This window comes from Orcinus orca, chromosome X, assembly GCF_937001465.1.
Source record: "Orcinus orca chromosome X, mOrcOrc1.1, whole genome shotgun sequence".
Lineage (NCBI taxonomy): Eukaryota > Metazoa > Chordata > Mammalia > Artiodactyla > Delphinidae > Orcinus > Orcinus orca.
Window position 1 is genome coordinate 49210067 of NC_064580.1, and position 27229 is coordinate 49237295.

General features: G+C 38.4%; 1 protein-coding gene across 16 annotated transcripts in view; it reads left to right on the forward strand.

Annotated features, from left to right (window-relative positions):
• Positions 1 to 576: 576 nt before the first annotated feature.
• RRAGB (Ras related GTP binding B) overlaps positions 577 to 27229 on the forward strand; it is a 51151-nt gene continuing 24498 nt past the window's right edge. The window contains exons 1-6 of one of the 16 annotated variants that reach the window (XM_049704615.1): positions 577 to 693; positions 2111 to 2144; positions 5421 to 5520; positions 9861 to 9944; positions 11867 to 11933; positions 23213 to 23314. In XM_049704615.1, coding sequence (XP_049560572.1) covers positions 2133 to 2144; positions 5421 to 5520; positions 9861 to 9944; positions 11867 to 11933; positions 23213 to 23314 — 365 coding nt within the window. In that variant the 5' untranslated portion in view covers positions 577 to 693; positions 2111 to 2132. Of the gene's footprint in view, positions 1289 to 2110; positions 2184 to 5420; positions 5521 to 9860; positions 9945 to 11866; positions 11934 to 23212; positions 23315 to 27229 lie in introns of all 16 variants that reach the window. The other 15 variants (XM_049704616.1, XR_007474750.1, XR_007474749.1 and 12 more) reach the window with 15 other exon arrangements.

Below are 27229 nucleotides of genomic sequence, written 5' to 3' on the forward strand. Positions count from 1 at the left end.
CAGTATGTATATGCCTACCAGTAGTCCTTCAATCATCAACTCTAGATTTTGTCTATTGACTTTTACTATGGTGTATGATAATTCATTTCCCTTTCAGTTTTAAAGTGGGGAGATAAGTAAGTCCTAAATTTCCTGATGAATCCCTGATTCCAGCAATAATTACCTTTATTGAGCACTACGTGAAAGACACAGTTGTAATCACTTTGGATATATTAACTCATTTAATTACAAGCTCAGTTACAAGGACGGGGCTAATAACAAAACCAGGAAAACAAAGATTTAAAAAACAGGGAGAAAAAAAGACAATGCTAGGCCTTCCCCACTGAAAAACGTTAAGGGTGAATGAAATAGCAGTTAGAAAAAAAAAAAAAAAAGGCCAGCTTTGAGGCACTAAAATTGCAACCGGCTCCTTTAATTCCCCGCGGCAGGCGGGGCGTGGCGCCAGGTGGCCTACAATGAATGCCCCTTCAAGCTGGCAGCGCCCTACCAAGCCTGTGGCTTTGTTAAGAGTCCGGGCCACGTGACGGAGACAGGCGACGCTCTTTCTCCGCGCAATCTCTATGGTATTCTTCTCAGCCCACCCGCCCCTAGGGAAGCGGCAGTCACGTGACAAGCTCCGGGTTTACGGCAGGTGTCCACGTGACCCTGGCCTGCAGTAGGGTGGCTGCGGTGAGGTACCTGCGCTCGTGAAGGGTGGGTGGTTAGGTCGTAGCCACCGCAACCTCCGGCGGACTCTCCCGGGCGGCCAGGCTCGGGAAAAACGAGCCGACTGAGGCATTCATCGCTTAGTGCCTACGGCACGGGTCTGTTCTTTATGCCACCTCCGCCTTCCTCGTCCCCACCTCTTTTCGGGTGAAGTCCCCTTTGGGTTTCGAGACCTTGGGGCCTGAGGCCCAAACTCGAAACGAACCCCCCACCCATCCCTCTTTCCTTCTCATCCTCCATCTCTCCCTTTGCATCACCGAATCACTTAGCCGTTGAGCTGGCCAGCTCGGCGGTGCCTTGAGGCCAAGTTCGAGGCGGTAAAGGTAACGGTGGGGAAAGCAGCCCCCCAGTGGACAAAGGTGGAGGCAAGACTAGAGCAGGCCTAAGGGCCGCAGGCAAGGAGAAGAGGCGGCTGAGGGGGTGAACAGGAAAAAAAAAAAAGAGAGAGAGTACTGCGGATTTAGAAGGGACTGGAAAGGACTTGTTGCACAATGGAAGAATCTGACTCTGAGAAAAAGATGGAGAAAGAGAATCTGGGGACGAGAATGGATCCTCCCATAGGGGAACCGGAAGGATCGCTTGGGTGGGTGAAGGGTATTAAGTCAAACCTGGAAGGGAGGGGGCAGGGGGGACGTTCTAACTGAAGAGAGTATTGTGAATTAGAATACCCCACCTATGATAAATTCTTTCGATTTACCAATAAGGTTGCTTTTGGTGATTGGATAAACTAGTAAGAGGTCTGGTTGCTAACTGGGGAGAAACAATCCTTAGGACAGGCCTGATATCACTCTGGGGAGGGGCAAGTGTTCTAATTGAGGAGGCAGTTCTGAATTGCTTTGAATTGTCAATAAAGGAGATTTTATGTCATCATGTTGACGATAAGAAGACTAGGAAGAGGGTTGGCTTTTCCTGGGCAGAGATCAGTGGCTCGAGCGTGCTTTCTGTGCCAGTTTATACCTGAATTTGAGAATTTATATACTTTGTGCCTGTGATGAGTAAAATACTTGGAAGGACAGCTGAAGGACTTAAGATTTTTAGAAATATGCTGACTTTGAAAAACAGGATATTCAAATATGACAATATTGTTTGATTTATTAAAGCATTTGTAAATATTGCTTTGATAAGTTTTTTAAGGAGGTAAAAAATTGAATCTTGAATTTTAATGGCTCATTTATATTCCTAAATAAATCTTCCTAGGAGCTATTTCCTGAGCACATAATTAGGCGAGAGGGAGCATAAACCCAGTTTTATAATTTAGGAAAATGAGGGCCTCTACCTAACTGAGGTCCCCCACACAGCTGTACTCAGCTGTTGTACTAAATGTGCTCTTTTGCACCTCTACGTTAATTCCAATTTCTAAGGCAACTGGATCATGGAAACTCTGTCTTTTGGTTTATATCTGCAGGTGGGTGCTACCAAATACAGCCATGAAGAAAAAGGTAAGACATGTTAGGTACATCAAAAACATGAAGGTAAAGGTAAGAAGTTACTGTTCAGGAAGCATATTTGTGGTCATATCTGCCATCTTTCCTTGACTGTTGTAGGAACTTTCTACATGTTCTCCCTGACTCTTGTCCCCTTCTTTGCTATCAGATTTAATTTTTCTAATATAGAGATCTAAGTAAGTCATTCACATACTTAAGAACTTTTTGTAACTTCCTGAAGCCCATAGAATACAATCCAAAAGATTTCATCTCATAGAATGCCCTTTAAAAATCTATTCCTGGGCTTCCCTGGTGGCGCAGTGGTTGAGAGTCCGCCTGCCAATGCAGGGGACATGGGTTTGTGCCCCGGTCTGGGAAGATCCCACATGCCGCGGAGCGGCTGGGGCCGTGAGCCATGGCCGCTGAGCCTGCGCGTCCGGAGCCTGTGCTCCGCAATCGGAGAGGCCACAACAGTGAGAGGCCCGCGTATCGCAAAAAAAAAAAAAAAAAAAAAAAAAAAAAAAAAATCTATTCCTGGGAGGGGGAAGGGTGAGCTGTGACAGGGCGAGAGAGAGTCATGGGCATATACACACTAACAAACGTAGTAAGGTAGATAGCTAGCGGGAAGCAGCCGCATGGCACAGGGATATTGGCTCGGTGCTTTGTGACAGCCTGGAGGGGTGGGATAGGGAGGGTGGGAGGGAGGGAGACGCAAGAGGGAAGACATATGGGAACATATGTTTATGTATGACTGATTCACTTTGTTATAAAGCAGAAACTAACACACCATTGTAAAGCAATTATACCCCAATAAAGATGTTAAAAAAAAAAAATCTATTCCTGACTAAACCATCAGCCATACCTTTGCACCCTATCATAGCCATGCAGAATCTGTTTTTCTCCAAGTTTACAAATTAATTTGCATTTTGTGCAAGCCATACACACACACTACACAGGCCTCTGCTTGCACATTTATGTTGAACCCAACTCAAATGTTATCACTATTAGGTTTCATGTGAGTTCTCCAAATGGAATTGAACACTCCTTCCCTTGTGCTCTTATGGTACTGTGCCTCACCTTGGGGTTTAAGAAGAATCGATAAGGGCACAGTTCTAGGGTAAGTTTCTGAATCTTTTGGGCTTTCAGTTTCTCCATTTATAAAATGGTGATAATAAGGTTACCTGTCTCATAGAATTATTATGAAGTTTTTAAACAAGCAAATGCAGGTAGAGCACTTAGATTAGTACTTAATACAGTTAGCCTTGATAAGTCTTTCATAAGCTATTAAAGTAAGATTTCTTAAACAACAAAAGCTCATAAAAAAGAATGAAATATTGCCATTTGCAGCAATATGGATGGACCTAGAGAATGTTATGCTTGGTCAAGTCAGAGGAAGACAAATGCTATATGATATCACTTATATATGGAATCTAAAAAATAATACACATGAATCTATATACACAATAGAAACAGACTCACAGACATAGAAAACAAACTAGTGGTTACAAAGGGGAGAGAGACAAATTAGAGGTATGAGAGTAACAGACACAAACTACTATACACAAAATACATAAGCAACAAAGATTTACTGTATAGCACAGGCAATTATATCCAATATCTTGTAATAACCTATAATGGAATATAATCTGCAAAAAGAATGAATCACTGTGCTGTATACCTGAAACTAACACAATATTGTAAATCAACTATACTTCAATTAACAAAAAAAAGAAATACACTGTATTTAGCCTTAACTTTATGTAATAAGTCAGTTATGTAACTTCAGTTTGCTAAGGAAATGTTCTTGATGAGCCGGTCTAAAGTTACTATCAACAAGGATGCCTAAAAATACCAGAAATTTGTAAATGATAAAGAATAAAAGCAAAAGGTTTCTCTAACAACTTTAGACTATCTCCTCAGTAACGTTTCCTTAGTGAGATAAAGTTATCTAGCTAAATAGATTAAGCCTGAGTGCAGTACCCTTTTATTAATACTCCCTATATTTGTAATTAGAAATTTTTATAAAATGTCTTGGAATTGAAGTTAGAACATGTATCCTCTCATTTGAAAATCAAGGTAATTGGAATTATATTTCATAAATTTTGAGTTAGAAAAGACTCTTAAAAGTTACCTCACCAAAAAAAAAAAAAAAAGTTACCTCACCCAATTTCCCCCCTAGTGCAAGAATCTACAGCATCTTTGATAGGTGTTTTTCTGTCTTCGTTAAATGCTGTCATTGACAAGAAGGTGTTTACCTTCACCCTTTCCATTGTTAAAAAATTGCTTGTTTTATATCTTTGTTTTGATAGCTTGCTCATTCTTTTGATGAACATATTTTGAGCATCTGTTATATGTTAGGCACTGAAAACTCAAAGGGGATTTTCCCTGCCATTCAGGCGCTCAGAGTCTTGTGAGAGACCAAAAAACAAATTGGAAAACTGCAGTGCATTATGGTCTTAGCAGTGTCATAAGAGTGTCATGGGAAGACAGAGGTGAAATACATCTAAGCCAGCCTAGGGCATTGGGATCAGAGAAGTTCTTGAGACGATTACTGAACCAAGACTTGAAGGGTAAGTGGAGCTTAGCTGAAGGAAGAAAAGGGAGTGGAAAGTTACTGGCAGAGAGTTCAGCATGAAAAAAGACCTGGAGCAATCAAAGGGACTACAAGCAGTTCAGTTCAGTATGGCTGGACTCGACAAATTCCAGGCTAGGAGCGTCAGAAGATGAGGGCAGAGGAGTAGATAAGCCAGATCAAGGAGGGTCTTATATGTAGTTTAAAGACTTGATCCTGTAGGCAATGGGACGCTCTTGAAAAGAAAAGAGTAATTAATGGAACAAAATCATGAAGGTAAGTAAAAGGGATGAAATTAAGGGCAGAGGTGGTCAGGTTGATCCTGAGGAGGAGAAAGAGCTTTCAGTTTTACTGAAATACCCTGCCAGATAGTTCAGTGCATAAAACATTACATTATGAGAGTTCCTCTCAAGTTGATATTTTGCTAACATAGTACTGAATGCATGATAGTATATATTAATAGCATAATAAATTCACTGTGATTCTATCACCAAGAGAATGTGTGACTCATGACAGGCAAGTGGCTGGCCTCTGGAATTCTCGGTACCTCTGCATTCACCACGGGTCAGAGAACTAGTCAGTTATAAGTATCCACTCTATGTTATTAGTACTGTCACTTCAGTGAAACACCAAGTGCAAGAGAGAAATAGATCCCTTTAGACTTGATTTGCTCTTGATCGCTGACTTCTTTCCTTTCTTTTTTTCCATTTTGTCCTTAGGTGCTGTTGATGGGTAAAAGTGGGTCTGGTAAGACCAGCATGAGGTCTATTATCTTTGCAAATTATATTGCAAGAGACACACGTCGCCTTGGTGCAACAAGTAAGATGTTTTATCTTATTGTAAAGTCAGGTGATCTTAATAATTCGCATAACACACTTGGTTGCAGTAACTTGGGGATGCAGAGATTGACAGATTTGTTTTTGAGCATGTTTCCTTTTTTTTCATTCCTTCTCAGAAGGATGTAACCTAATTCTGGTTACTACTGCTTGCTCTCTTGGGGAGGTTCTTTCCTTTCTAGGTTGCTTACCAAATGGGATAACCTTGTCCAACTTCGTTTTTATCCTGCTCTTTCTCAACAAGCATAGGGGTCCTTTTGTTTGTTCACTTTTTAGAAGGGGGAGGGTGTTTGTTTTTAACAGTTATTATATAAACAGAAATTAATTTATAGGCATTAACAAGCATAACATTAAAATCTAAGATTTTATAAAGCAGTAGTCCTAGTCTTCATTAAAAGGTAAATTGTTGGGTTTGGGAGGCTGTCAGAGGGAGGTTACCCAGATCTGTACTCTGCTACTTCTCTTCCTGGATACATATAGATGTTTTCTTTGGAGTTACAGCTTTGACTTGAGAAATGTTTCCTTGCCCTTTATGGTTTGAATGTTAAATCTGGTTTCTTAGTATAGGCTAGTTGGGCTGCCATGGCTGCCAGTTCAGTGGATCTATGCTCCTGGGAAACCCTTTCAGTCTTTAGGCTATAACGCCTTTTCATTTTGTAGCACCTAAGGATTTCTGGATTCTTCCTTGGTCCTTGGCCTCTAGGTGATGAAACCATTGCCCTACCTGGCTTTCAAATTTTCCTGATCTGGGTTGCTAGCATCTTGGACACTTTTAGGGACAAGCCACCCACTACTTCATAAGGTATCTCTGGTTTCAAGAACAACAAACATTTTTAAAACACCCTATGTTCCAGAACCTAGGATACAAAAGAGAAGGGAACCTCATTTCTGTTCTTAACGTGCTTGGAGTGTAGAATAGACTCATAATTAGGGAAGCTTTAATGATTAGAAAGTTATTTCTTAGAGCCCTGAATCTATTTCCATTTATTTTTGTTAGCTGGTACCCTTTCTGTTCTCTTGAGCCTATGCAAATATTTTAGTATGATTAATGTCTCAATCTATCCTAGCCATTCCTTGCCTCCCAAATCTTATCTTCCTTAAGTTAAATATCTCCAGCTCCTTCATCTATTCCTCGTTTGACATCATTTTGAAGCATTTTTAAGGACTTGTTAGAATATGTCTATATTTTTTTAGTGATGAGACTTAAATGAAGATGTGGTCTAATCAGAGCAGAGTAGGACTGTTACATCTCTTGTTCTATAGGCATCACACTACTGTTAGCACAGTCTAGCCCCTACTCTCCTGTGGAGCAGCCTTCATCATACTGAGTCATACTAAAAAAAAGAAAATTCCTTTTCACATATATTTTTATTAAAACAACATATCCTCCTTCTGATTCTTGTGAAGTTAATATTTTGAACCTAAGAATAAATGCTTATCTCTATTAAATTGTTCAGTTTTGATTGTTTTAGCCCATGAAAGGTTAACTTAATTCCAGAACAAGTTACTATCTCACTGGGCCTCAGTTTCCTTATCCATAGAAAAGGGGTTGGAGCCTATTTTCATTTTAGCTACTTATTCTCTCATTTGATATGTTAGCTATCCTTCCTAGCTTTGTGCAGTTTGTACACTTGATAAGCATCTCATCTAGTTTTCATCTAAGTCATTTATCAAAAATTTTGGTCAGGACAGGGTCCTATGGCCTGTTGTGCCTCAAGAGACTTCCTTCTAGAAAGTACCTGTCCAAACTTCTCCCTGTTTTGTATTTTAATTTTTTTCTATTTTTCCAAGTTTAATATCTAGACCTAATAATCACATGGTTTCAGTAGATCAGAGGAAGCTAATGTTTATTGTATGGTGTTTTATTTACTTTAGTTCTCATATTAACTTCATTTTAATAGGTGAAGAAAGTATGACTTAGAAGTTAAGGTCACGCAACTCATAAGTGTTAGAGCTAGAATGTCAATCTATGCTCCTGCTTTATTCATTGTTCTACAGCCACAATTCCTGGCAGACTTCTTTCTGTTTATGTTTTAAATGCTGCACATTTCATTGATGTACTTTTTTCTAGTCCAATTAATATTTTTGTTTTTAGCTAATCAGCAGAGTGGATTGACTACCTAAGTCTGGTGAATAGTCTTAAAACCCAAATTTCAGAGCTAGTCAAGCTATTTAATAGTTTTGAAATAATCTAGCAGATTTGTTAAAAAGTTCTGAACAGAATGTTGCAAATTATATGAACCCTGTACATGAAGCAGGCCATTTGTTTTAACAAGTGTTTTTCTGGAGCCTCCTGTGGATGGGACAAGGCTCTTGACCTTAAGAATATCTCAAGTGGACCTTTATCAATAATACTTTGTTAGCAAGTGCTGTATTTCTTAAAGGTGATAAAAGTATACTTCAAAATATTATGTTGGCCTGATGCTTTAGTGTATCACTAGCTAGTTTGTCATTGCTGAAGAAAGGTCTTGGTTCTACTTGCTAAACTTATAGACTAATTAAAAATACATATAGTGTATTGATTTTTACTTACTATTTTTGTGAAGTTGCTGATTTTCTTTAAAAGTAGTGAAAGAGTACTTATTCTAAAATATTATATCACCTTGAAGGTTTTAGTGTTTCTCTAGTTTGTCATTGCTGAAAAAAGTCCAGGTTCATTTTGTTAAACTTAGAGTGTACTGTGTTTTGAAATTTGAAGTAAGGATACAGAATGGTGGTATTCATTTATCAGGGGGCTGTTAAAATGTGTTTGTTGGAATAGTAAACTTGTCGATAAAAATGTGATTATGAAGTATTTTAGTCTCAAACACTGTTGACGGCTCCAAGATTTCCTGCCTTCTCAAAATTCTCTGATCCCTTGGCTTTTATTTAATGCTTTATTACCCTGGTTTTATTCCTTTATCTTTAACCATCCCTTCCTTTTAAAAAAATGAATATTTTCTTCTTTCTGCCCCGTAAGTGTATGTGATTTCCCAAAGCTCTGTTCTTGGTTCTTTTCAGTTGCTGTTGTGATAGCAGGGCAGGAAGATTAGGAGAGCCAGAGGGCCCTACAGGAGACCTGAGACTAAAGAGGGAGGCAGAAATTGGGGGTTAGATCATAAAATGCCCTGTAAGCCAAGTCAGGTTGTTTAAACTGAGGGTAGAAGGCAACCCTTAGAGAGTTTCAAACAGAAAAGTAATATGGTCAGATTTCAATTTTAATTAGAAAAGTAATACTTGTGAAAGATTCAAACATTGCAGAAGTGTAGAAAGTCTACTCTGTCCCTCATTCTCAGGCCTACTTCCTAGGGACAACCACCATTAGTAATTTGAGGTTATCCTTTTGGCCTTATGTTTTCTGGGTATATACAGTAATATATAGACAGAGACATGTTATTTTTTTTTTCTTTTTAAAGAAGAATGAAATAAAATCTGCACTGTGGAGAGATCATTATACCTGTAATATAGAGGATAGTTTGGAGGGAGGCAAGGGAAGAAACAGATTGACAGATTAGGGAACTGTTTTTAGTAGACCAGGTAAGAGATTATAGGGGCTTAACTTGGGTTAGGGTGGTAATAGTGGATGTGGTGAAAAGTAAATGGATTTGGGATATTTAAAAGGTAGAGTCAATATGACTTGCTGGTAGGTTTGGGGGGAATGATGGGGGAAAGACTGGACTCAAGGATGAAACTTAGTGTTTGGCTTAGGCATCTGGTTAAATTCACTGAGTTAAGGAGGACTGAAAGAGGAATAGATTTTGTGGGAAGAATGGGCAGATGATGAGTTATATTTGGATACACTGAGTTTGGGATACTTGTGGTTTATGCAAGTAAAGATGTCCAGTATATGATTCAGAAAGGGAAGAGAGAAATCTGTATTATAGATACATGTTTATGGATTATCAGTATCCAAATGGTAAATGAGATGATATGAATTGATTAGCTTGCCTGGCGCAAAGAATACATAGAGAGAAGAGTAGGTGGCCAAAGATGGAATCCTGAATAACTCCAGCATTTAAGGGACAGAAAGAAGAATAGGAGCCTGTGAAAGAGGACCTGCCAGAGAGGTTATAGGTAATGCTCTCAGAGGCCAGGAGAAGAGAATTTTTTGAGAAGAGAGTAGTCAACAGTGTCATGCTGCAGAAAGTAAGACAAGGACTAAAAAGTCCATTGGATTTGGTAATGGGGCCATTGGTCACTTGATGAGAGCAATTTCTATGATATGGGAGTAGAAACCAGATTTCTATCCCATGTGCTCCATATCTAAACAGTCGCTGAATCCTGTCACTTCTTTTATTATTGTCTTTCCCTTTCTCAGTAGCACTTCTTTCCATTTTTTTTTAGTACTAGACCGTTTACATAGTCTTCAAATTAATAGCAGTTTGAGCACCTACTCTCTCGTAGACTCTGTTGGAAATACAAAGACATGTAAGATATGATTCCTTTTCCAAGGAGGGGGAAGTAAAGGGGAGAAGGGAAGTAGTTTGAGCACCTACTACGTGCCAGGCACTTGATGTATAATAATTCCTGTAATCCTCACAGTAATGTGAGGTCAATAGTATGCCTCCCACCTTTTTTTAACAGAAGAGGAAACTAATACTCAGAGGTTAAGTGACTTACCCAAGGTCACACAGAGAGGTAGAGCTGGTATTTGAACTAAGAACTGTTTGACTCCAATGTCCATGTTTTTTTTAAGTAATGCTTTTCTGCTTATGCTCTAGTTTATGAGAAGATAAAATTGCACAAAAGTTAGATAGCAGTCAATTTAAGCAACAGCTGCAAGGTAGTCGTAGAAGAAACACCACTGTGTGATGTTTAACTGTTACATAAATTGTAAAGATGATAATTGCTAGACTTTGAGAAATTTCCAGGATAAGAATTTTCATTATTGTTCCTTGTGATTTTTAGTGCCTGGCAGAGAGTAGATGCTTAATAAATGTTTAAATGAATTCAGAGGGAGTGATGATGGTAAGTGGGGGTGGCCAGGTAGGGCTTTTAGAGGAGGTGGGATTTAAGCTGGGTCGTAGAAGATGAATCTGACTTTGGAAGAAAGGTGGGGAGGACTTTCTAGGCAGATGGACACAGTAGGCAAAGTAAAGGGTGGGGAGGGAGGTGTAAGGCAGAGGTCGCAAACAGGCAGCCCGTATGCTGGATAAGGCCTGTAGATGTGTTTTGTTTGGCCTATGTAATGTTTTAGAAAAATTGGAATTAGTTATCAATATGTAAAAGTTTCCATAAAAAATCTGGATTTCCTACTACTATTGAAAAATTTAAAGATCTGGTAATCCTGAGCCCACGTTCCTGCATGGCAAATGAGCTAGAGCTGTGTAACTGCTACCCACTCCATCGTCCCCTTGGGTGGATATTTACTCTCCATACATGATCAACTTCATTCTTGTACGTTTACCGGCCTGGCTCCTATTAGCAAGTTTGCGACCCCTGATGTAAGGTATGTTGGAGGTTGGGGTGGTAGAGGGGTTTGGGAGGACTATGAATAAACCAAATTGGACTGGAGCGAAAGGCTTCGTTAATGTGAATCATTGGGGAACATAAAGGTAGATTGGAAGCCAAATTCTGAAGGACCTTGAATGCCCCACGTGTAGGTATGGAGGAGCCATTGAAAGTTTTTTGAATGGGGAGTGACATGTTCAAAGTAGTGTTAAGAAGATGAATCTTGCAGTAGCCTATAGGATGAAGTAAAGTGAGTAAGGCTTCCTGGTGGGAGGTAATTATGGAGCTACTGTAGTTGTATAGGCTTGCGAAGGTAAGGGCCTTCCTTAATGTTAGTAGCAGGTTGTAAAACAAAGAGTGGAATTGAGAGAGATTGCAAAGGAATAGCAATGAATTGAATGTGGACAGAGGAGTCAAAAATGACCCCCTCAAAATGGGAAAATGGTAGGATCATTAACCAAAATAGGAAATCAATAGAGGGAGCAAGTTTGGTTATGTTTTATGTTTGTTTTGTATTTGGTTTTTGTTGTCTTTTTCTAATTTTTAAATTTTTTGTGGGGGGTGTTTATGGGTCAGAAAAGAGCTATTAAATGGTATATGTCTCTGTCTTACATGTTGAAATTTTAACAGTATTATAATTGGAGATTGTTTCTGCTCTAAGCACTAAAACAACTAAAAAGTAAAACGACTTACGTGAGAGCCAGTTCTGTAGCTCAGGGTAGTTTAGGTGCCCACCTTGCCACTAAACCACACCACTAAGCTGAAAATCACCTTCTTGTTGTAGCTTTGAGCATTTCACTCCACTTTGGTCCTTCTAAGTTTCATGGGTTAGCACGTTGCTTATTTTGAGTTTCATCGCGCATGCTACAATTACTAGATTTGTCATGTTTGTCTTCCAGTTGATGTAGAACATTCTCATGTTCGATTTCTGGGAAACCTGGTATTGAACCTGTGGGACTGTGGTGGGTAAGTACCATCTGCTTAATTCTTCATGAGGCAAATGTCAATAATCATGGCATGTAGTATAATCAGCACAGAGAATACATTAAAGTAACTATCATTTGTAATAGCTACATTAGATAGAAATTACTTCAGAATTGGCACTTGATTAAATAAAGATCTCTGACTTTCATGTCATTGTGAAAATGCCCTCTGTATGTGACATGTTTAAGCAGCACTCACACAAGCTGTATCTAGGTATCTGTAGTATGGGATCGAACATTCTTCTCTTTTTCTGGTGAAGAAATTAGGTTTCTATCTCAGGTGGCCTAACATCAGTCCTGAGCTCTTAGCCATCACGCCATACTGCCTCATTCTTTGTTATTTCAGTAATTATCTCCAGGCAGTCTAAGCACTGTTGATTGGACCTCAGTTCTCCAGCTGAGTTTCCCACTGTTGGAGGAATAGGAGACAGTTTTTCCTCTCATGTCCAGGACACTTCCAGAATATCCTATCATAAATACACATTCACTGTGCATATGGTGCTCCCTTGCATCTCTGTACTGAAGCAGCAATATGTAGTGCACAGTGGTTAGGAGCCTAAGCTATGGAGTTAGATTGGGGTTTGTATCTCAGCTCTGTTAGCTGTGTTATCTTGGATAGATCATTTAAACTCTCTGAGCTACAGTTTCTTCATCTGTACAATAGGAATAATGATAGTACCAACTCGTATGGTGGTTTTGATGATTAAGATTATATATATGTGTGTGTATATAATATATACATTATATACATATATATATATATATATATATATGTATATAATCTCAAGAGTACCTACAAAATAAATGAATGTTATAATTAGCTCAGTGTCTCCCAGCTCCTCGTATAGAGCCAGCCATGGAGTAGGTGCTCAATGAATATTTGTTGAAAGAATAACAAATAAGAAAATGACTTCCTTATTGCTAGCAGATGGATAACACCCAAGTAGCTTTCTCCATGTAAATCCTTCCTCAGTATCATTGCTTCCAATTCTGTAATCTGTGTCAAGAGATTAGTTCAAGTCCTTTGCTTTTAGGCACTAACGTTATTGTCATTTTTACAGATAAGGCACAGCTACTTAATACCAAAGTATAGGACTAGAAGCTAGGTTCATGATTTTTTTTAAAAGAACTGCTGTTTATTGAGAGCATGCTATATGCCAGGTTTCATGCTAGATTCTTTCCTGTAGGAAAGAAAATCTATAGATTTTCAGGATAGCCTTCAGAAATGTAGAAAATTAAATTCACCAGAAACCCCCACCCCAGTTCACTGATTATTCTGGTTTTCTAGAAATCTATTCAATACTCATTCAGCAAACATCTATTGATCACCTACCACGTACCACACAGTGAGCAAAGCATTGAAAGTTACACCATAGTAGATTAACATACACAGTATTTGGTGGCTATGACAAAAACCTTCAAAGTAAATATAATCTTTTTTCTTTCCTTTATTTATTTAGTTGTTTTATTTTTGTCTAGTTTTTAAGATTTAACTTTTGTTGAGGTAACATTGGTTTATAACATAAGTTTCATGTGTACAACATTATATTTCTACTTCTGTATATTTTACAGCATGCTCACAACCAAAAATTTAGTTTCTATCCATTCATCAGCATACAGTTGACCACCTTTACCCTTTCTTCCCTCCCCGCTGCCCCTTTCCCTCTGGTAACCACTACTCTGTTCTCTGTATCTATGGGTTTGTTTTTGTTTTATTTTATTTATTGTTTGTTTGTTTTTTTATATCATGGGTGAGATCATATGGTATTTGTCTTTGTCCATCTGACTTATTTCACTTAGCATAATACCCTCAAGATCCATCCATGTTGTTGCAAATGGCAAGTTTTCATTGTTTTTATGGCTGAGTAGTAGTACATTGTATATAGATACCACATCTTTTTTTTTTCCTAGTACAGTACTTTACTTCTTTAGAGCAGTTTTGGATTCACAACAAAATTGAAAAAAAAGTATAGATATTTCCCATTACCCCCTGTCTCCACACGTGCATAGCCTCTCCCATTATTAACATTCCCCATCAGAGTGATACATTTGTTACAAGTGATGAGCCTACATTGACACATGATTATTACCCAAAGTCTATAGTTTACATTAGGGTTCATTCTTGGTATTGCACATTCTATGTGTTTGGACAAATATGTAATGACATGAATCCACCATCATAGTATCATACACAGTAGTTTCACTGCCCTAAAAATCATATGTGCTCTGCCTATGCATCCCTCCCTCCACCCTAACTCATGGCAACCATTAATCTTCTTAAAATCTCCATAGTTTTAACTTTTTCAGAATGTCATAAAGTTGGAATCACACAGTGTGTAACCGTTTCATATTGGCGTCTTTTTTTTTTTTCCTTATTTTCTTTTTGGCTGCACCATGCAGCATGTGGGATCTTAGTTCTCTGACCATGGATTGAACCCATGTCCGCTGCATTGGAAGCATGGAGTCTTAACCAGTGGGCCACAGGGAAATCCCCATATTGGCTTCTTTCACTTACTAATGTACATTTTTTAATATCTTTATTAGAATATAATTGCTTTACAATGATGTGTCAGTTTCTGCTTTATAACACAGTGAATCAGTTATACATATACATATGTCCCCATATCTCTTCCCTCTTGCGTCCCTCCCTCCCACTCTCCCTATCCCACCCCTCTTGGTGGTCACAAAGACTGAGCTGATCTCCCTGTGCTATGCGGCTGCTTCCCACTAGCTATCTGATTTATATTTGGTAGTGTATATATGTCCATGCCACTCTTTCACTTTGTCCCAGCTTGCCCTTTCTCCTCCCCATATCCTCAAGTCCATTCTCTGGTAGGTCTGTGTCTCTATTCCTGTCTTGCCCCTAGGTTCTTCATGACCATTTTTTCCCCTTAGATTCCATATATATGTGTTAGTATACAGTATTTGTTTTTCTCTTTCTGACTTACTTCACTCTGTATGACAGAATCTAGGTCAGTCCACCTCACTACAAATAACTCAATTTTGTTTCTTTTTATGGCTGAGTAATATTCCATTGTATATATGTGCCACATCTTCTTTATCCATTCATCTGTCGATGGACACTTAGGTTGCTTCTATGTCCTGGCTATTGTAAATAGAACTGCAGTGAACATTTTGGTACATGACTCTTTTGGAATTATGGTTTTCTCAGGGTATATGCCCAGTAGTGAGATCGCTGGGTCATATGGTAGTTCTATTTTTAGTTTTTTAAGTAACCTCCATACTGTTCTCCATATTGGCTCTACCAATTTACATTCCCACCAACAGTACAAGAGGGTTCCCTTTTCTCCACACCCTCTCCAGCATTTATTGTTTCTAGATTTTTTGATGATAGCCATTCTGACTGGCGTGAGATGATATCTCATTGTAGTTTTGATTTGCATTTCTCTAATGATTAATGATGTTGAGCATTCTTTCATGTGTTTGTTGGCAATCTGTATATCTTCTTTGGAGAAATGTCTGTTTAGGTCTTCTGTCCATTTCTGGATTGGGTTGTTTGATTTTTGATATTGAGGTGTATGAGCTGGAGATTAATCCTTTTTCAGTTGCTTCATTTGCAAAAATTTTCTCGCATTCTGAGGGTTGTCTTTTGGTCTTGTTTATGGTTTCCTTTGCTGTGCAAAAGCTTTTAAGTTTCATTAGGTCCCATTTGTTTATTTTTTTTTATTTCCATTTCGCTAGGAGGTGGGTCAAAAGCATCTTGATGTGATTTATATCATAGATTGTTCTGCCTATGTTTTCCTCTAAGAGTTTTATAGCATCTGGCCTTATATTTAGGTCTTTAATCCATTTTGAGTTTATTTTTGTGTATAGTGTTAGGGAGTATTCTAATTTCATTCTTTTACATGTAGCTGTCCAGTTTTCCCAGCACCACTTACTGAAGAGACTGTATTTTCTCCACTGTATATTCTTGCCTCCTTTATCAAAGATATGGTGACCATATGTGTGTGGAGTTTTCTCTGGGCTTTCTATCCTGTTCCACTGAACTATATTTCTGTATTTGTGCCAGTACCATACTGTTTTGATTACTGTAGCTTTGTAGTATAGTCTGAAGTCCAGGAGCCTGATTCCTCCAGCTCCATTTTTCTTTCCCAAGATTGCTTTGGGTATTCGGGGTCTTTTGTGTTTCCATATAAACTGTGAAATTCTTTGTTGTAGTTCAGTGAAAAATGCCACTCGTAGTTTGATATGGATTGCATGGAATCTGTAGATTGCTTTGGGTAGTAGAGTCATTTTCACAATGTTGGTTCTTCCAATCCAGGAACATGGTATATCTCTCCATCTATTTGTATCACCTTTAATTTCTTTCATCAGTGTCTTATAATTTTCTGCATACAGGTCTTTTGTCTCTTTAGGTAGGTTTATTCCTAGATATTTTATTCTTTTTGTTGCAGTGGTAAATGGGAGTGTTTTCTTAATTTCACTTTCAGATTTTTCATCATTAGTGTATAGGAATGGAAGAGATTTCTGTGCATTAATTTTGTATCCTACTACTTTACCAAATTCATTGATTAGCTCTAGTAGGTTTCTGGTAGCCTTTAGGATTCTCTATGTATAGTATCATGTCATCTGCAAACAGTGACAGTTTTACTTCTTCTTTTCCGATTTGGATTCTTTTATTTCTTTTTCTTCTCTGATTGCTGTGGCTAAAACTTCCAAAACTATGTTGAATAAGAGTGGTGAGAGTGGGCAACCGTGTCTTGTTCCTGATCTTAGTGGAAATGGTTTCAGTTTTTCACCATTGAGGACGCTGTTGGCTGTGGGTTTGTCATATATGGCCTTTATTATGTTGAGGAAAGTTACCTCTATGCCTACTTTCTACAGGGTTTTTATCATAAATGAGTGTTGAATTTTGTCAAAAGCTTTCTCTGCCTCTGTTGGATGATCATATGGTTTTTCTCCTTCAATTTGTTAATATGGTTTATCACATTGATTGATTTGCATATATTGAAGAATCCTTGCATTCCTGGGATAAACCCCACTTGATCATGGTGTATGATCCTTTTAATGTGCTGTTTGATTCTATTTGCCAGTATGTTTTTGAGGATTTTTGCATGTATGTTCATCAGTGATATTGGCCTGTAGTTTTCCTTTTTTGTGACATCTTTGTCTGGTTTTGGTATCAGGGTGATGGTGGCCTCGTACAATGAATTTGGGAGTGTTCCTCCCTCTGCTGTATTTTGGAAGCGTTTGAGAAGGGTAGGTTTTAGCTCTTCTCTAAATATTTGATAGAATTCACTTGTGAAGCCATCTGGTCCTGGACTTTGTTTCTTGGAAGATTTTTAATCACACTTTCAGTTTCAGTGCTTGTGATTGGTCTGTTCATATTTTCTATTTCTTCCTGGTTCAGTCTCAGAAGGTTCTGCATTTCTAAGAATTTGTCCATTTCTTCCAGGTAGTCCATTTTATTGGCCTATAGTTGCTTGAAGTAATCTCTCATGATCCTTTGTATTTCTGCATTGTCAGTTGTTACTTCTCCTTTTTCATTTCTAATTCTGTTGATTTGAGTCTTCTCCCATTTTTTCCTTGGTAATCTGGCTAATGGTTTATCTATTTTGTTTATCTTCTCAAAGAACCAGCTTTTAGTTTTATTGATCTTTGCTGTCATTTCCTTCATTTCTTTTTCATTTATTTGTGAATGGATCTTTATGATTTCTTTCCTTCTGCTATGTTTGGGGTTTTTTGTTCTTTTTTCTCTAATTGCTTTAGGTGTAAGGTAACATTATTTATTTGAGCTGTTTCTTCTTTCTTGAGGTAGGAATATATTGCTATAAACTTACTTCTTAGAACTACTTCTGCTGCATCCCATAGGTTTTGGGTCATCGTGTTTTCATTGTCGCTTGTTTCTAGGTAGTTTTTGACTTCCTCTTTGATTTCTTCAGTGATCTATTGGTTATTTAGTAGTGTATTGTTTAGTCTCCATGTATTTGTATTTTTTACAGAATTTTTTCCTGTAATTGATATGTACTCTCATAGTGTTGTGGTTGGAAAAGATATTTGCTATGATTTCAATTTTCTTAAATTTACCAAGGCTTGATTTGTGACACAAGATATGATCTATCCTGGAGAATGTTCCATGAGCACTTGAGAAGAATGTGAATTCTGTTGTTTTTGGATGGAATGTCCTATAAATATCATTTAAGGCCATCTTGTTTAATGTATCATTTAAAGCTTGTGTTTCCTTATTTATTTTCATTTTGGATGATCTGTCCATTGGTGAAATGGGGTGTTGAATTCACCTACTAAGATCGTGTTACTGTCAGTTTCCCCTTTTATAGCTTTTCATAGTTGCCTTATGTATTGAGGTGCTCCTATGTTGGGTGCATAAATATTTACAATTGTTATATCTTCTTCTTGGATCGATCCCTTGATCATTATGTAGTGTCCTTCTTTGTTTCTTGTAATAGTCTTTGTTTTAAAGTCTTTTTTGTCTGATATGGGAATTGCTACTCCAGCTTTCTGTTGATGTCCACTTGCATGGAATATCATTTTCCATCCCCCGACTTTCAGTCTGTATGTGTCCCTATGTCTGACGTGGGTCTCTTGTAGACAGCATGTATACGGGTCTTGTTTTTGTATCCATTCAGCTAGTCTGTGTCTTTTGGTTGGAGCATTTAATCCATTTATATTTAAGGTAATTATTGATATGTATGTTCCTAATACCATTTTCTTAATTGTTTTGGGTTGGTTATTGTAGGTCTTTTCCTTCTCTTGTGTTTCCTGCCTAGAGAAGTTCCTTTAGCATTTGTTGTAAAGCTGGTTTGGTGGTTCAGAATTCTCTTGGCTTTTGCTTATCTGTAAAGATTTTAATTTCTCAATCAAATCTGAATGAGATCCTTGCTGGGTAGAGTAATCTTGGTTGTAGCTTTTTTCTCCTTCATCACTTTAAATATGTCCTGCCACTCCCTTCTGGCTTGGATAGTTTGTGCTGAAAGATCAGCTGTTAACCTTATGGGTATTCCTTTGTGTGTTACTTGTTGCTTTTCCCTTGCTGCTTTTATGGTGTTAGGGTCTAATTTCATTCTTTTACATGTAACTGTCCAACTTTCCTAGCACCACTTATTGAAGAGACTGTATTTCTCAATTGTGTATCCATGCCTCCTTTGTCATAGATTAGTTGACCACAGGTGCATGGGTTTATCTATGGGCATTCTATCTTGTTCCTTTTATCTATGTTTCTGTTTTTGTGCCAGTACCATATTGTCTTCATTACTTGTAGCTTTGTAGTATAGTCTGAAGTCAGGGACTCTGATTCTTCCAGCTCTGTTTTTTTCCCCACAAGACTGCTTTGGCTATTCGGGGTCTTTTCCGTCTGCATACAAATTTTAAGATTTTTTGTTCTGGTTAAGAAAAATGCCATTGGTAATTTGATAGGGATTGCATTGAACCTGTAGATTGCTATGGGTAGTAAAGTCACTTTCACAGGATTGATTCTTCCAATCCAAGAACGTGGTATATCTCTCTATCTGTTGGTATCATCTTTAATTTCTTTCATCAGTGTCTTATACTTTTCTGCATACAGGTCTTTTGTCTCCCTAGGTAGGTTTATTCCTAGGTATTTTATTCTTTTTGCAGCAGTGGTAAATGGGAGTGTTTTCTTACTTTCAATTTCAGACTTTTCATCATTAGTGGATAGGAATGCAAGAGATTTCTGTGTATTAATTTTGTATCCTGCAACTTTACCAGATTTATTGATTAGCTCTAGTAGTTTTCTGGTGGCATCTTTAGGATTCTCTATGTATACTATCATGTCATTGGCAAACAGTGACAGTTTTACTTCTTCTTTTCCAATTTGGATTCCTTTTATTTCTTTTTCTTCTCTAATTGCCGTGGCTAGGACTTGGAAAACTATGTTGAATAATAGTGGTGAGAGTGGACATGCTTGTCTTGTTCCTGATCTTAGAGGATACGCTTTCAGTTTTTCACCATTGAGAATGATATTCGCTGTAGGTTTGTCATATATGGCCTTTGTTATGTTGAGGTAGGTTCCCTCTATGTCCAGTTTCTGGAGAGTTTTTATCATAAATGGGTGTTGAATTTTGTCAAAAGCTTTTTCTGCATCTATTGAGATGACTATATGGTTTTTCCTTCTTCAGTTTGTTAATATGTTGTATATCAGTGATTGATTTGCATATATTGAAGGACCCTTGCTCCCTGGGATAAATCCCAGTTGATTATGGTGTATGATCCTTTTAACATTTTGTTTGATTCTGTTTGCTAGTATTTCATTAAGGATTTTTGCATCTATATTCATCAGTGATATTGGTCTGTAATTTTCTTTTTTTTGTAGTATCTTTGTTTGGTTTTGGTATCACGGTGATGGTTGCCTCATAGAATGAGTTTTGGAGTGTTCCTTCCTCCATAATTTTTTGGAAGTGTTTGAGAAGGATGTGTGTTATGTCATTTCTAAAAGTTTGATAGAATTTACCTGTGAAGCCATCTGGTCCTGGAGTTTTGTTTTTTGGAAGATTTTTAATCACAGTTTCAATTTCATTACTTGTGATTGGTCTGTTCATATTTTCTGTTTTTTCCTGGTTCAGTCTTGGAAGGTTATACCTTTCTAAGAATTTGTCCATTTCTTCCAGGTTGTCCATTTTATTTGCAAAGGGTTGCTTTTAGTAGTCTCAGGATGCTTTGTATTTCTGTGGTGTCTGTTGTAACTTGTCCTTTTACTTTTCTAATTTTATTGATTTGTGTCCTCTCCCTCATTCTCTTGATACATCTGGCTAATGGTTTATCAATTTTGTTTATCTTCTCAAGGAACCAGCTTTTAGTTTTATTGATTCTTGCTATTGTTTTCTTTGTTTCTATTTCATTTATTTCTGCGCTGATCTTTATGATTTCTTTCCCTCTGCTAACTTTGGGTTTTGTTTGTTCTTCTTTGTCTAGTTCCTTTAGGTGTAAGGTTAGATTGTTTATTTGAGATTTTTCTTATTTTTTGAGGTAGGCTTGTATAGATATAAACTTCATTCTTAGAACTGCTTTTGCTACATCCCATAGGTTTTGAATCATCGTGTTTTCATTGTCATATGTCTCTAGGTATTTTTAATTGCTCCTTTGATGTCTTCAGTGATCTCTTGTTTATTTAGTAACGTATTGTTTAGCCTCCATGTGTTTGTGTTTTTTACGTTTTTTCCCCTGTAATTCATTTCTAATCTCATAGCATTGTGGTCAGAAAAGATGCTTGCTATGCTTTCAGTTTTATTAAATTTACTGTGGCTTGATTTGTAACCCAAGTTGTGATCTGTCCTGGAGAATGTTTCGTGTGCACTTGAGAAGAAATTGTAATCTGCTGCTTCTGGATGGAATGTTCTATAACTGTCAATTAAATCTATCTTGTCTATTGTGTCATTTAAAGGTTTTGTTTCCTTATTTATTTTCATTTTGGTTGATCTGTCCATTGGTGTAAGTGAGGTGTTAAAGTCCCCCACTATTATTGTGTTACTGTCGATTTCCTCTTTTATAGCTGTTAGCAGTTGCCTTATGTATTGTTGTGCTCCTATGTTGGGAGCATATATATTTATAATTATCATCTCTTCTTGTTGGATTGATACCTTGATTATTATGTAGTGTCCTTCCTTGTCTGTTGTAACATCCTTTATTTTAAAGTCTATTTTATCTGATATGAGTATTGCTACTCCAGCTTTCCTTTGATTTCCATTGCATGGAATAACTTTTTTCCATCCCCTCACTTTCAGTCTGTATGTGTCCCTAGGTCTGAAGTGGTTCTCTTGTAGGCAGCATATATACGGGTCTTGTTTTTGTATCAATTCAGCCAGTCTGTGTCTTTTGGTTGGAGCATTTAATCCATTTACATTTAAGGTACTTATCGATATGTATGTTCCTGTTACCATTTTCTTAATTGTTTTGGGTTTTTTATTGTAGGTCTTTTCCTTCTCTTGTGTTTCTTGCCTAGAGAAGTTCCTTTAGCATTTGTTGTAAAGCTGGTTTGGTGGTGCTAAACTCTCTCAGCTTTTGCTTGTCTGTAAAGGTTTTAATTTCTCCATCAAATCTGAATGAGATCCTTGCTGGGTAGAGTAATCTTGTTTGCAGGTTTTTCTCCTTCATCACTTTAAATATGTCCTGCCAGTCCCTTCTGTCTTGCAGAGTTTCTGCTGAAAGATCAGCTGTGAACCTTTTGGGGATTCCCTTGTATGTTATTTGTTGTTTTTCCCTTGCTGCTTTTAATATGTTTTCTTTGGATTTAATTTTTGATAGTTTGATTAATATGTGTCTTGGCATGCTTCTCCTTGGATTTATCCTGTATGGGACGCTCTGTGTTTCCTGGACTTGATTAACTCTTCCCTTTCCCATATTAGGGAAGTTTTCAACTATAATCTCTTCAAATATTTCCTCAGTCCCTTTCTTTTTCTCTTCTTCTTCTGGGACCCCTATAATTCGAATGTTGGTACATTTAGTGGTGTTCCAGAGGTCTCTGAGACTGTCCTCAATTGTTTTCATCGTTTATTCTGCTCTGCTGTAGTTATTTCCCCTATTTTTTCTTCCAGGTCAGTTATCTGTTCTTCTGCCTCAGTTATTATGCTATTGATTCCTTCTAGAGAAATTTTAATTTCATTTATTGTGTTGTTCATCACTGTTTGTTTGCTCTTTACTTCTGGGTCCTTGTTACACATTTCTTTTATTTTCTCCTTTCTATTTCCAAGATTTTGGACCATCTTTACTATCATTACTCTGAATTCTTTTTCAGGTAGACTGTCTATTTCCTCTTCATTTGTTAAGTCTGGTGGGTTTTTGCCTTGCTCTTTCATCTGCTGTGTGTTTCTCTGTCTTCTCATTTTGCTTAAGTTACTTTGTTTGGAGTCTCCTTTTCACAGGCTGCAGGTTCGTATTTCCTGTTGTTTTTGGTGTCTGTCCCCAGTGGCTAAGGTTGGTTCAGTAGGTTGTGTAGGCTTCCTGGTCTAGGGGACTAGTGCCTGTGTTCTGGTGGATGAGGCTGGATCTTTTCTTTCTGGTGAATAGGCCTACATCTGGTGGTGTGTTTTGGGGTGTCTATGTCCTTATTATGATCTTAGGCAGCCTCTGTGCTAATAGATGGGGTTGTGTTCCTGTCTTTCTAGTTTTTTGGCATAGGGTGTCCAGCACTGTAGCTTGCTAGTCATTGAGTGGAGCTGGGTCTTGGCATTGAGATGGAGATCTCTGGAGATTTTTGCCGTTTGATATTACGTGGAGCTGGGAGGTCTCTTGTGTACCAGTGTCCTGAAGTTGGCTCTCCCACCTCAGAGGCACAGCACTGACTCCTGGCTGGAGCACCAAGAGCCTTTCATCCACACGGCTCAGAAGAAAAGGGAGAAAAAGCGGAAAGAAAAAAAGAAAGAGGATAAGGTAAAATAAAGTAAAGTAAAATAAAATAAAGTTATTAAAATAAAAAATAATTATTAAGGAAACAATTTTTTAAAGTAAAAAAAAAATGGACGGACAGACACCTAGGACAATATCACATACAGAAGCATACAGATACACGCTCACAAAAAGTGAAAAAGGGAAAAAAATATATACATCGTTGATCCCAACGTCCACCTCCTCGATTTGGGATGATTCGTTGTGTATTCAGGTATTCCACAGATGCAGGGTACATCACGTTGATTGTGCAGATTTAATCTGCTGCTCCTGAAGCTGCTGGGAGAAATTTCTCTTTCTCTTCTTTGTTCACACAGCTCCCAGGGGCTCAGCTTTGGATTTGGACCTGCTTCTGCCTGTAGGTCACCTGAAGGCCTCTGTTCTTCGCTGAGACAGGATGGGGTTAAAGGAGCAGCTGATTCGGGGTCTCTGGCTCACTGAGGCATGGGAGAGGGAGGGGAACGGAGTGCTGGTCGAGCCTGTGGCGGCAGAGGCCAGCATGACGTTGCACCAACCTAAGGCGCGCCGTGTGTTCTCCTGGGATAGTTGTCCCTGCATCACGGGACCCTGGCTGTGGCAGGCTGCACAGGCTCCCAGGACGGGAGGTGAGGATAGTGACCTGTGCTTTCATGCAGGCTTCTTGGTGGCTGCAGCAGCAGCCTTAGCGTCCCATATCTGTCTCTGGGGTCCATGCTGTTAGCTGCGGCTTGCGCACATCTCTGGAGCTCCTTTAAACAGCACTCTTAATCCCCTCTCCTCGTGCACCAGGAAACAAAGAGGCAAGAAAAAGTCTCTTCCCTCTTTGGCAGCTCCAGACTTTTTCCTGGACTCCCTCCCGGCTAGCTGTGGCGCACTAGCCCCTTCAGGCTCTGTTCATGCAGCCAACCTGAGTCCTCTCCCTGGGTCCTGAGCTCTGAAGCCCAAGCCTCAGCTCCCAGCCCTCACCCGCTGGGGCGGGTGAGCAGGCAAGCCTCTCGGGCTGGTGAGTGCTGGTCAGCACCGATCCTCTGTGCGGGATCTCTCCACTTTGCCCTTTGCACCCCTGTTTCTGCGCTGTCCTCTGTGGCTCCAAAGCTTCCTCCCTCTGCTCCCCGCAGTCTCCGCCCACGAAGGGGCTTCCTAGTGTGTGGAAACCTTTCCTCCTTCACAGCTCCCTCCCATTGGTGCAGGTCCCATCTTTATTCTTTTGTCTGTTGTTTCTTTTTTTTTTTTTTTTTTTGCCCTACTCAGTTACATGGGGAGTTTCTTGCCTTTGGGGAGGTCTGAGGTCTTCTGCCAGAGTTCAGTAGGTGTTCTGTAGGAGTTGTTCCACATGTAGATGTATTTTTGATGTATTTGTGGGAAGGAAGGTGATCTCCGCATCTCACTCTTCTGCCATCTTGAAGCTCCTCCTCCGATACCGTATCTTTTTCATCCGTTCATCTCTTGATGGGCACTTAGGTGGTTTCCATATCTTGGCTATTATAAATAATGCCGCAGTGAACATAGGGGTGCATGTATCTTTTCAAATTAGTGTTTTCATATTCTTTGGATAAATACCTGGAAGTGGGATAGCTGGATCATATGGTAGTTCTATTCTTGATGTATTTTTACATTTTATTTATGTATTTTTTTTCAGCTTTGTTGCTGCACACGGGCTTTCTCTAGTTGCATCAAGTGGGGGCTACTCTTCTTTGTGATCCATAGGCTTCTCGTTCCTGTAGCTTCTCTTGTTGCGGAACATGGGCTCTAGGCATGAGGTCTTCAGTAGTTGTGGCTCACAGGCTCTAGAGTGCAGGCTCAGTAGTTGTGGCACATGAGCTTAGTTGCTCCATGACATGTGGGATCTTCCTGTACCAGGGATCAAACCTGTGTCCCCTCCATTAGCAGGCAGATTCCTCACCACTGCACCACCAGGGAAGTCCATAATTTTTATTTTTGAGGACTCTCCATATTTCTTCCATAGTCGCTGCACCAATTTACATTCCCACAAACAACATATGAAGGTTCCCCTTTCTACACTTGTTGTTTCTACACTTGTTATTTCTTGCCTTTTTGATAATAGGCAATCTAAGGGGCGTAAGTCGGTATATTATTGTGGTTTAGATTTACATTTCCATACTAATCAGTGACATTTAACATCTTTTCATGTGCCTGTTGGCCATCTGTATATCTTTGGGAAAATTTCTATTTAGCTGCTCTTCCCAGTTTTTTTTTTTTTTTTTTTTTTTTTTTGGTACGTGGGCCTCTCACTGTTGTGGCCTCTCCTGTTGTGGAGCACAGGCTTCGGATGCGCAGGCTCAGTGGCCATGGCTCATATGCCTAGCCACTCCGCGGCATGTGGGATCTTCCCAGACCGGGGCACAAACCCATGTCCCCTGCATCGGCAGGCGGACTCTCAACCACTGTGCCACCAGGGAAGCCCTGCTCTTCCCATTTTTTAATCAGGTTGCTTGTTTTGTTGTTGATGAGTTTGTATGAATTCTTTATGTATTTTGGATATTGACTGCTTATCAGATATATGATTTTCAAATACCTTTTTCCATTCAGTAGGTTGCCTTTTTGTTCTATTGATGGTTTTTTTTGCTATGCAGAAGCTTTTTATTTTGATGTAGTCCCATTTGTTTATTTTTGCTTTTGTTTCCTTTGTCTGAGGAGACATATCTAGAAAGACATTGCTAAGACTGATATCAAAGACCATACTGCCTATGTTTTCTTCTAGGAGTTTTATGGTTTCAAATCTTGTGTTGAAGTCCTTAAACCATTTTCAGTTATTTTTTCTGTATGGTGTGATATTGGTCTAGTTTCACGTTTTTGCATGTCACTCTTCATTTTTTCCAACACCATTTATTGAAGAGACTATTCTTTCTCCACTGTGTGTTCTTGCTCCTTTGTTGTAAATTAATTGTCCATATATGCATGGGTTTATTTCTAGGCTCTCAATTCTGCTCCTTGCTCTGTGTGTGTTTTTCTGCCAATACCATTCAGTTTTGATTACTGTGGCTTTGTAGTATATTTTGAAATCAGGGAGTGATGTACCTCCAGCTTTGTTCTTTTTTTCAGGATTGCTTTGTCTGTTTGGGATCTTCTATGTTTCCATAAAAATTTCAAATTTTAGGATTATTTGATGTATTTCTGTGAAAAATGTTGTTAGAATTTTGATAGGGATTGCATTCAGTTTTTATGTTGCTTTGGGTAATAGAGACATTTTAACGATACTAATTCTTCGAATCCAAGAGCAGAGAATATCTTCTCATTTATTTGTTTCTTCAATTCCTTTCATCATTGGTTTATAGATTTCAGTGTACAGTTCTTTTTTACTTCCTTGGTTAAATTTATTCCTAGGTATTTTATTATTTTTGTCACAATTACAAATGGTATTGTTTACTTAATCTCTCTTTCTACTAGCTCATTATTGGTGTATAGAAATACAACAGATTTTTGTATATTGATTTCATATCCTGCAAATTTAATGTCTTTGTTTCTTATTTCTAATAGTTTTTTTTGGTGGAGACTTCAGGATTTTCTATATATAAAATCATGTCATCTACAAATAGTAACAGTTTTACTTCTTTCTTTCCAATTTGGATGTCTTTTATTTCCTTTTCTTGCCTAATTGCTCTGACTAGGACTTCCAATACTATGTTGAATAAAAGTGGCTAGGGTGGGCATTCTTGTCTTGTTCCTGATTTTAGAGGAATAGCTTTCAGTTTTTCACCATTGAGTATGATGTTAGCTCTGGGTTTTTCATATATGGCCTTTATTATGTTGAGGTACATTCTTTTTATAACTACTTTATTGAGAGTTTTATCATAAATGTGTGTTGAATCTTGTCAAATGATTTTTCTGCAATTACTCAGATAATCATATGATTTTTATACTTTATTTTGTTAATGTGGTATATCACATGGCTTGATTTGC